General features: G+C 51.6%; 1 protein-coding gene across 7 annotated transcripts in view; it reads left to right on the top strand.

The window, feature by feature from the left end:
- TPD52 (tumor protein D52) overlaps positions 1-10,299 on the top strand; it is a 69,112-nt gene that overhangs the window by 37,630 nt on the left and 21,183 nt on the right. For 2 of the 7 annotated variants that reach the window (XM_015568750.1, XM_015568747.1), the window contains exon 1: positions 2,941-3,249. The exons of 1 other annotated variant lie outside the window; for it this stretch is intronic. In XM_015568750.1, coding sequence (XP_015424236.1) covers positions 3,093-3,249 — 157 coding nt within the window. In that variant the 5' untranslated portion in view covers positions 2,941-3,092. Of the gene's footprint in view, positions 1-2,940; positions 3,250-10,299 lie in introns of those variants that run through there. 4 more of the 7 variants (XM_015568756.1, XM_015568754.1, XM_015568763.1 and 1 more) reach the window with 4 other exon arrangements.

The following is a 10,299-nucleotide window of genomic DNA, read 5'->3' as shown; positions in this document are numbered from 1 at the left end:
ATAGCCTACGGCTGTTCAGGTGTTTGGCCAGTAGGAGGCAATAACATGTAGATTAAGATGCCCTGAGCTGTCTGGCAGCCATCAATTTAATGCATCCTATTCAGGTTTGGGGAAATGCCCTCAGCCATTCCCAGATTGGGCCCTGCTGTCCTGCTGGAATTGGTGTCCGGCACTGGTCCCTGTTGATAGTGAAGTACCTTTGGAAGGCCCACATGGCAAAGTCCGGCAGGACAGGACTAAATCTCTCCTGGTGTTTCCTCCGTCGGGCCCATGGCAGACATGGAAAGGGCTGCCACCAAACCAGAGGCTTCTCCCTGGAGCCCGACTGTAGCGGTAGGCGTCCCCGAGCCCCCCCTTAGCCTGTTTCTACCTACGGTTCATCCTACGCACCATCTCCAGACTGACCTTCACAAAACTCTCCACCCGCCTCTGCCTGGCTCAGACACCTCCAGTGGCTTTTTTGCACCTTGTGTGAAGTATTAAAGTTTGTCACTCAAGGTCTTTAGTGGTCTGTCCCCAAGCTACGTTCCCATGTTCTGAATCTTACAACTCCCTTCTCCTTGGTGTGGGACCTTGCATCAGCTGGGTTCCTGCCAGTCCATTGGCATGCCCCATGCTGTCCCGCCTCCGGCCTCTGTCCACTCTCCTCACCTGGGGAATGACTGGGTGCGGACCTGACTGGAGACCGATAGCCAAGAGGCAGGGTGTGATATACCCGTCCTGAGATTGTACCTAAGCAGGTGGAGTAGTAATTTCAGGTATCACTTAAATTCTAAATCCTCATAGTTATACACAAGACCTTCATTCCACATCCATCAGCCGGACCTTCAGGGCAGGTACCACCATGGAGAATCAGTGCCGCTGGCAAGGAGGACGAGGGCCCAGGGGGCTGGAGCACGTCCCGTTCTGTGTGTTGCTGCTTTGGACGAGGGAGCTGGGAGGGGGAAGGCTTCCAGGAAGAGGTGGCCATGCTTCTGCCTGGATCTTGAAAGATGAATGACTTTAGAAGGAGAAAAAAAGGTGGCACTTCAGGTGGAGGGTGTCGTGTGGCCTTCACGACTGCAGATCAAGGGCCGGGGGTTTGGAGGGACGGGGACACGTGTGGAGGTGTCTGTGCTTACGCCGTCGGTCAGTATTGCTGCCTCTGTCTTAGCTCCGGCTGCTCTATAAGTGACCATGGACTGGATGGCTGATGACAGTGACACCCGTTTCTCACAGTTCTGGGGGTGGCAAGTCCAAGGTCAGGGTGGATCTGATTCCTGGTGGGAGCCCTTGTCCTGGTTGTCAGATGGCTATTGTCTTTTGTGTCCTTCATGGTCGAGAGAGACTTGCAACACTGGCTCTAGGAGAGAGAGCGGGTATGGAGAAACGCTTTTTCTACCAGTTAGAGACCAGTGCGTGGGGTGCTCAGAGGACGGGGACCCCACTAACCACACTCTGGTCCAGGTACAGTCCTGTGGTGCCTGTCCTGTCGCATAGGAGGTCCTGTGGATCTCAAGAAACCAGTCAATTCATTCTTTCAAACAGTAATAAAAATTATTCTATGTCTAAATGTGGAATGAACAGCCTCTATAGTTGTCCACATTTGGGTGTCTTTTAGGAGAAAAATACAGATTGCTTGTTTTGTTGCTAAAATTCAACTTTTTAAAAACTTAAGTAAGATAAAGACTTGCCCCAAATAGCGTACAACATGAGATTAACAACAAAAAAAATAGGATATGAGCCAGCCAGTGTGGCTCAGTGGTTGAGCATCCATCCATGAACCAAGAGGTCATTGGTTAAATTCCCAGTCAGGGCACATGCCCCAGTTGTGTGCTTGATCCCCAGTAGGGGGCATGCAGGAGGCAGCCAATTTATGTCTCATCGATGTTTCTATCTCTCCATCCCTCTCCCTTCCTTTCTCTCTAAAAAATTAATAAAAACATATTTAAAAAAATAGAATATGAATCATGAGTTGGGACAAATATAGACTGTCTTGGTGCATATATAGTATATGGTGGTTTTTTCTTTTTAATGCTTCAGATATTTTAGGTTTTCTGTTTGCTTCCAGTTGAGGGAGAATATATTGCATTCCCTTTTTGTCAGGAAGATTTGAAAAGGTAGGATGGCTTTCTTGTTGTTCTGCAGTGACTGACCAGGCCCACCTAAGGGGCGGCCCTTCTCTTTACTCCTCTATAGCAGGTGAGCCATGCGGCGGGAGCATGCGGTGGGTTCCTGGGCGAAGGCCCAGTCCCTGGGTGTAAAGAAAAGAAACTGGTGTAAAGGAAATGAATCCGGTGACGTAGACCTTTTGTCTGATGAGCGGACCGGGGCCCAGCCCCTGTGGGGCACGGAACAAAGGCAGACCTGCTTTTCCTGCACCTTTGCCCACGGGTTTGTCGCACCTGCAGAGGCGTGGCCTGAGTTCAGCAAGCAGCTGCAGGCACACTGGGCGCTCAGCCTTCGGAGTTGATTCTTCTCTGCTGGACATGTGACCAAAACAGGGTCTTTGAAGAAGAGGAGGGGCCGAGGGAGGGCTGGGCGGGCAGGCAGGTCAGACTTAGTTTAGATAAAATGATAGTGGAAGTACAGCTTTAATTCTGCTCCAGGTTGTACTGAGAAAGCTGATCGAGATCGCAGGAAACGAGGCCTCAGAGGTGCGCTCTGATCCGTGGAGAGATGCCGGCGCAGATGGAGTGGCGGGATTACTGCCCGGTAATCCTTCCTTGTCCTGGAGGATTAGGCTGCCGGGGCCATTTTGGTCAGCTGACTGTTAAAAACACACAGAACAAACCTGGTTGTTTCTTGTGCCAGTGCCCGTGTGGCGTTGCTGGAACTGTTGGCACCTGTGGGCCCTCCTTTGTTGACCCAAGAGAGCTGTTCCCTCGCTGGTTCCTGGTTCTGTTGCCCGCTCCCCCCCCTCCCAGGGAACAGCAGCTGGGGAGCAGCAGCTGGGGGCAGCGCCTCCTGGGTTGCTGGGTGAAGTCCTTTATCAAACGCCTGTGCGACTGTGGCTGTGAGGCTCCGGGAAGGAGGCCCGTCTCTAAACCCCGTGGACTCTTCGGCAGGTGGGGGTGTGGCCGCAGCTGAAGGACACTGGTGGTGGCCAGGCCATGCGCCCCGCATTCTGGAATGGACCTGGGGCGATGGAGGCCGACGAGGACTACCAGTCCCCCTTTGATTTTGCTGCCGGAGTGAACAAGGAGTACCTGTACCTGTCTCCCAGGGGGCATCTGTCGCCGCCCGGGTCGCCGGTGCCGCCGAGACTCGGTAACCACGAGTGTCCCGAGTTCACTTGTCTGTAAGGAAACCTCGGTCCACGGGGGTTGGCCGGGCTTTGAAATGATCCGTGTAAGGAGGGCCGGGTGTGCTGTGTAAGAAGCCAGTGGACAGAGCTTCTGCAGATTCCAGGCAGAGACAGGGCTGTTACATGCGCAGCGTGAGTGTATGTAAATGCAGAATGTGTGCGTGGGCTTTAGAGTCACTGCTTACATGAGTGTGAGAGCTCTTCTGCTCACTCGGAATTCATGAGCTGATAAGCAATCTATAAGCGGGGGTCAGGCCTTTGTTCCCAGTCGCCTGTACAGTTTCTGAAGACATCTGCCCCTGGGTTTTGTCTTCGCTAAGATGACAGCATTCTGGGTCCTACTTATGTCGGAGGTGGTCCTGGATTTTGTTCTGGAACATGAAGAGCAACATTTGGAAACACCCAGGCAAGAGGTCTTTTTAAGTAGGAAACTCAAAGCGGCTGTTCTTTTGGCCATTCCTGCATCTGCTTGCTCCAGAGTATTCTGAGGCCAGGGCTGCCGTCGGGGTCAGGGTTTGAGTGTCCCGAGGGCCGGGCTGCGGTCAGGGCTCCGGGCGCACAAGCACTGGGCTGCACTGAGTGAGGGCAGCCGGAGCATCACACGGCAGTTCGCTTGTGTCACAGCTGATGGTCCGCGGCGGGAAATGACCTCATCTGTAACTTACCAGAGAAGTAAGCAGATTTTCCTAGAAGTTCATTTTCTCCTTAATTTGCTCTTTGTAAGCTTAAAAAGTGGGTAATTTAGGAAGAAATGGACCAGTGTGCAGCATGAAACCTAGTTGTCAGTGTTCCGGTCGCAGTTTGCACCTTCTCTGAGGGATTGGTGGCACCTGCAGCCCCGTGGGGTGTGGTCGGGATGTGCAGGAAGGGAAATGGGGAGGATGCAGCTAGAGCTGGTCCCTGGAGTTGGGAGCTGGCAGGCAGCAGCCTGGTGCCGCTGGGCCACCTCGGACCTGTCGCATAGGGGTGCCTTCCCTACGCCTGCGCCTAAGGCTGGGCCATCCGTGCTGACCTCTAACCCTGTGTGCAGGGGCTGCCCCAGAGGAGGGAGGGGGAGTTCGCAGTCGAGGGCAGAGTGAAACCGGGCGCAGTGCCTGACTTCAGGGTGAGCTGGGGTCCACGTGGCCCCAGGAGGATCGTGGTGCTGGCCTTAGTTCTCAGGGGATCTGTCTCGGCTCCTTTCACTTCCCGTTGTCATAGTTGCTTCCCTCGGATGTTTTCTGTTAGAACAAAAGCAGTTGGTAGGGTTTGGCATGTCCCGGGGCACCTTGCCAACAATTAGTATTTTAGTTCCCAGGCGCAGCCTGTAGGGATGTGGGCTCACAGGGTTAAACACAAAATTACGAGACAGCAAAGTGACCAACAGACACCAAACTCAGGTGCCCTCTAGGGCTCAGATACAGAGGTTTGCTTCAGTTGGAAAAAAGGAGGGGAGAGAGCATTCAGACAAGTCACTGTAGCCACCTTCTAGTAAGAACAGCTTGGTTCTCAAATAGCAAACGGAGGGGCCTGGCTTGGTCCTCCCAGTCTGTCCCGGCCCCTCGGGCACAGGCGGCCATCTGTTTGAGCATCGGTTGGTGCAGGGGCCTGGGTGGAATGGCTCCTGGGCCTTCACTGTGCTGGTTCTCATGGCTTCTGGGTAGGACTCTCAGGCCGACGGACCATCCATCCATTTACAAGCTCCTGTGGCTTTTGGTCACTATCCGTTTTCTTTTTTTTTTTTTTTAATATATTTTATTGATTTTTTACAGAGAGGAAGAGAGAGGGATAGAGAGTTAGAAACATCGATGAGAGAGAAACATCGATCAGCTGCCTCTTGCACACCTCCTACTGGGGATGTGCCTGCAACCAAGGTACATGCCCTTGACCGGAATCGAACCTGAGACCTTTCAGTCCGTGGGCTGACGCTCTATCCACTGAGCCAAACCGGTTAGGGCTACTATCCGTTTTCTTAATCAGCAGACGAGACGTGATCACGGACTGACGTTCAAAGGAATCCTACGCAGAAAGGTTGGGAACAGGGATCTGAAACACATATTCTTTGATATTTATCCAAAATGCCATCACCGGGCCAATGAGGAAATGATGAGATTTAATCTATGGGCAGAGTGTTCCTGAGAAGCAGTCTGCGTTCAGGGGAGGAGGAGGGCTGGCAGCTGGAGCAGAGAGGTTGTTATCGGCCGGTCCGGCTGGCCCCTGCTCAGAAGTGCCTTCGACTTCTTGACCCCCAGTCCTCATCAATGCCCCTGTCAGCGGCTGGAGCAGAACTTACTCTTCCCATGTGTGATGAACTCTGAGATTTTATACTGTTCCATCGATTCTTTTGAAAATGGGTTTCACAACCCATAGTCGGAAAAACATTGATTTCTAGGAAGTTTCAAAATCTGGAATATAAGCTCCATTAGAGATGCTAGTCTTCCCCAGCACCTGGAATAGTGCTGGAAATCTGTGGCTCAACACATATTTGCTGAATGAATGACTGACTGGATGGATGACTGGATGGATGGATGGATGAACGAATGGATGAAACTGGCAAGGGCTAGTTCACACTCTGGTCCATTTTACAGATGTGAACATTGAGGCCAAGAGAGGTGTTGTGAACTCCCCACATCACAGAGCTCAGTTCTTAAGCCAGTGTTTGATTTGTTGTTGTTTTTTCTTTAGTTCCCACTAGTTTGGCCTCCGTGGTGAGGATATAGAGCAGGTTACTCACTCAAGGGGTAACTTCCCTTTGGTGAGGGTTACTGGACTAGTGATTCTTGTGCCGTGTGACCTGGACACTGTGTCGTCTGCAGTGGCCGGTCACGGGCAGGTCCACGGGCGGTGGCTGGCCGTTTTCTCTTTCCTTCTGTGACCACCCACCTACCAAGACCCTTTCCCAACGATAGTTACACCAGGTCTCTTCCTCTTCAGGGTTCCACAGTGTCCAGGAGGTTGCAATCCGGCTTATTAAAAAGCAAACTTGGTTTGTTTCTAGTGATTTCAGGAAGTAGGAGTCATTAAAAAACCTGACATACTTAATGCAGTCATATTAAACCTGAAAGCACTGGAAAGAACACACGAAGCGGAAATCCCTTAGCTCAGAGGCCTCCTTGTTGCTGTTTTACTTCCCTTGTGATTTCTGCTCTGGGTCATGCTCTTCCTTTTAGGAAGCGGTGAATCACGTCTTGAAAGTTTTTCATGATTGCAGAGGTCTTAGCACACTTACCGAGGGTGCACCGAATAAAAAAATCAGTGCAGGATTAAAGAAACGGAGACCCTCCTTTTTCCTAGAGAGGAGATTTAAGGGTGGAAGTGACTTCCCCTCTGGGAACCCCCCATCTCTCCGTCCTCCTCTCTTCTGTGGGGTGCCCCCTTATGAGTCTCGCATTTGGTTAGGGCTGTGGGGGATGATGGCTCCAAAAGCAGTGCCTGAAGATTTTTATTTATTTTTTTAAGATGGAGATTTAAAGGTCCATTTAAGAATACCTGGAGGAGCCCTGGCTGGTGAGGCTCAGTGATCAGAGAGTTGGCCCGAGCACCCAAGGGGGCGGGTTCGAATCCTGGTCAAGGGCATGTCCCTGGGTTGCAAGTTCAATCCCCTCCCGTCAGGGTACCTGGTTCCAGAGGGAACCAGTCCATGTGCCTCACATTGGTGTTTCCCTCCGTCCCTTCCTCCCTCCCTCCCTTTCACGTCTTAAAAATCAGTGGAAAAACTATCATTGGATAAGGATAGTAACAGCAAAATTCATTTAAGGAGTGTAATTAAAAACAGGAATACCTGGAGGGGGCAAGTCAGGCGTTTGGAAATACTAACGTGTTCTGCCTGTGTCAGCTCTCCTTCCTCCCCCACTGATGCTGTGGGAGTTTGTGAGGTGAGGAATTGGAGGGTGACCTTTTCGGGGGAGCCGGTCTTGGGAGCAGGGCTGGCCTCCAGCTCCCGTTCCCTCTGTGCTTTAGTGCCCTCCTCAGCCCTGAACCGCCCAGGGCATCTCCTGGGTCCTTGGGTCTCTCTCAGGGGGTGGCACAGGCTTCCTGGTTTCCCTGTTCCTGCTGCCGGCTCTGTGGTGGCCCATTTCCCCCTCTGCGGTTTTACTGACCTCACCACGGGCAACCGTGGGAAATGACAGCCTCAGGAACTGAAAGTTTCCATGGCTTGTGCTGCTGAATCTCTTCCACAGAGAATCGACGTCGAACAGGAGGCATCAGATGCCCCTTTGCCTAAGTCCCTGGGTTTCCCCCGGGCAGGCAGGTCGCCACCTCCCTTTAGGCATTTGGCCACTTGAGGAGCTGATGCTGAGCTGCCTTTGTCACAGCTGGGCGTGGGCAGAGACTGCAGCTGGCATCGTGAGAGCAGATGCCACACGGATGAGGCTTGGACAGCCCCCACACGGAGTCACCTGGCTCAGGGTGTCCATCAGGCTGTGGCTGAGAAGCCCTGTGTTAAGTGGTCCTTAGTGTGTGGGGCCTCCCGAGAGGACCGCTGTGGGGGGCCCTCTGACTGTCGCCTGCACCTCCTGGGAGTCGTTATGTCCAGAAACAGAGAGCCGGGCACAGGAGTGGGGGCCCCGAGCACAGACTTACAAGGGGAAATGCCTTTACCTTGTGAGCTTTTTGGATATTACACGAGAGACATTCCTGACCATAAGTTTTACCTCCTTTTGTGTCTCTTGGTTTGAAAAAGGGGGTGCCTATTTTCCTCTTGTTTGTGCTTAAATAAAACAATCTTTAGACACTGACGTTTCTTATTCCTACTCTGGTCTTAAAATATTGTTGCCCCTTTAAGACTAAGAGGTGGATACGGTTTTGTTGACAGAAATTTCTGGGGCTTGATTATAACTCTAACCAATTAGAGATGTCCCTGTCGGGGTGGCTGCATTCATGTTGTCCCTTCTGTGAGGTCGCGGGCGCCCTGCACGCGTGGCTCTGTGACGTGAAGGTAGGGGCCTGCTCCAAATGTAACAGTCCTTGGATAGGTTATGAGACTGAAGTTGTATTTTTTTCCTTAGAAAAGTGACATTTTTAATATTTTAAATAGAAAAACCTTGGTAGTTTTTACCCCTAAGTGAGGATGAAATGTATAAAATAAGAAGCTCGAGATGTAAGGTAGAGAATGAGGAAGACCGAGTTCTTATCTTGGCCCTCACTCAACTTGGCCCTTCCTGTAGTTCATGTTCAGGGAGTGTCGCTGGTGGCAGTGTGCCAGGCCCTGGCAGGAGGTGCCACGCGGCTGAGGAGGCGGGGTGGGGACTCAGTGCTGGGGCCTGTGTTCCAAGCCTCGTGGGCTGGTCCTAAGAGCAGTAGCTGTTACTCATAGGGAGTTATACCCAGAGCAGGGCCTGGGTCGCAGGGGCCGGGAAATCCTGTAAGGGCAGGGGACATCTCAGATGGACTAATTCAATGAGATGAGGAGGGGTATTGGGAATGGAAAACACGTGCCAAGACTAAAAAAGAGAGCGTGCTTTGGCAGGAGATGGTGGAGTTGGTTGTACAACACACTGAATGTAACCAATGCCCCTTCGCCCCCCACCTCCCTGAATTGTATGCTTAAAAATGGTGAAAATGGCCAATTTTAAAACATTAAATGGGCAAAAAGTATAGGAGGTAGTTTATGTTATTTTACCTTTTGAGTTAATCATTCCTTATAAAAACCAAAGCATGGCTGTGGGCGTAGCATGAGGCGCAGTGGGAGTGGCTGGGCTCCCGTGTCAGAGCCACAGCTCCGTGAGCGAATGGGGCTGGGGAGGAGTTAAGGGGAGGGAGAGCCAGGCCAAAGTCAGACTCAGTTGGGGGCCGGTGGTCAGTGGACTGGAGGGGACAGAGAGCATCAGGGAGCTTTGGGGCAAGAGTCTGAGCAAGAAGCAGTGAGAGCCTGAGCTGAGGCAGACGGTGGGGTTGGAGATGAACCGTATCCCGGGGAGGCAGGTAGGTACCAGAGGAGCGGAGAGGGCAGACGGAGGCTCAGAGCTGGATGCCTCGGAGACGTCCCATGTGGCCATGCCCGAGAACTGTTCCTGGGTGAAGGGGCAGAGGAAGGGCACGTGCCAGGTTGCAGGGGAGAAGAGATGGGAAGCGAGGAAGTGAGCTGTAAGCCCAGCTTCATGGCAGAGCCGAGGAGGGAGGCAGGAAGTCTGGGATGACTCGTGGACGCGGAGCGGTGGGGACCACAAATCCTTGGGCAGCATTAGCACGTGCCTGCTCTTCCTGTTCATCACCCTTTAGAATATTCTCATACAGACCCAGAGAGCGAGCTGGCATTGCCCTTTTATTTTTCTTTAACAGGTAATGAGGTTAGGGCTCAGTTTCTTAGGGCTCTTGCAGCATACTGAGTGGCTTAAAGCAACAGAAAAGTCTTATATTTTCAAAAATAATTTTCCAATTATAGTTTCTGTATGAACTTATATTAGTTTCAAGTATACAACCCAGTGATTAGACATTTATATAACTTATGAAATAAACCCCCAATAAGTCTAGTGCCCGTCTGACACCATGCATAATTATTGCCATGTTAGTGACTATTGGCCCTATGCTGTGTTTACATCCCGACTGCTTTGTAATTACCGATTTGTACTTAATCCCCTAATCCCTCACCTCTCACCCATCTCCCCCCCACCTGGCAGCCAGCAGTCTGCTCTGTGTCTCAGGCTGTTTCTGTTCAGCCTGTTCATTTAGTTGTTATTTTTAGATTTCATGCGTAAATGAAATCATACAGTGTTTGTCTTCCTCTGACATCTCACTCTGCATACTGTCCTCCAGGTCCCCCCTGTTCCTGCAGGTGCAAGGTTTCATTCTTCTTTATGGCTGAGTCACAGTCCATTGTATCTGCCCCACTTCAGCCATTTGTCTATTGATGGGCACTGGGTTGCTTCCTATTGTAAACAATGCTGCCATGAACATATGGGCACATATGTCTTTTCAGTTTAGCATAAACAACAGGAATTTCTCATATCTCAGGTCTGGAGGCTGGAAATCCAAAATCAAGGTGTCGGCAGGGCCACACTCCGCAGCACCTGAAGCCTCCCTGGACTCATTCC

Source organism: Myotis davidii, unplaced genomic scaffold, assembly GCF_000327345.1.
Source record: "Myotis davidii unplaced genomic scaffold, ASM32734v1 scaffold452, whole genome shotgun sequence".
NCBI lineage: Eukaryota > Metazoa > Chordata > Mammalia > Chiroptera > Vespertilionidae > Myotis > Myotis davidii.
This window is presented reverse-complemented; position numbering and strand designations above follow the sequence as displayed.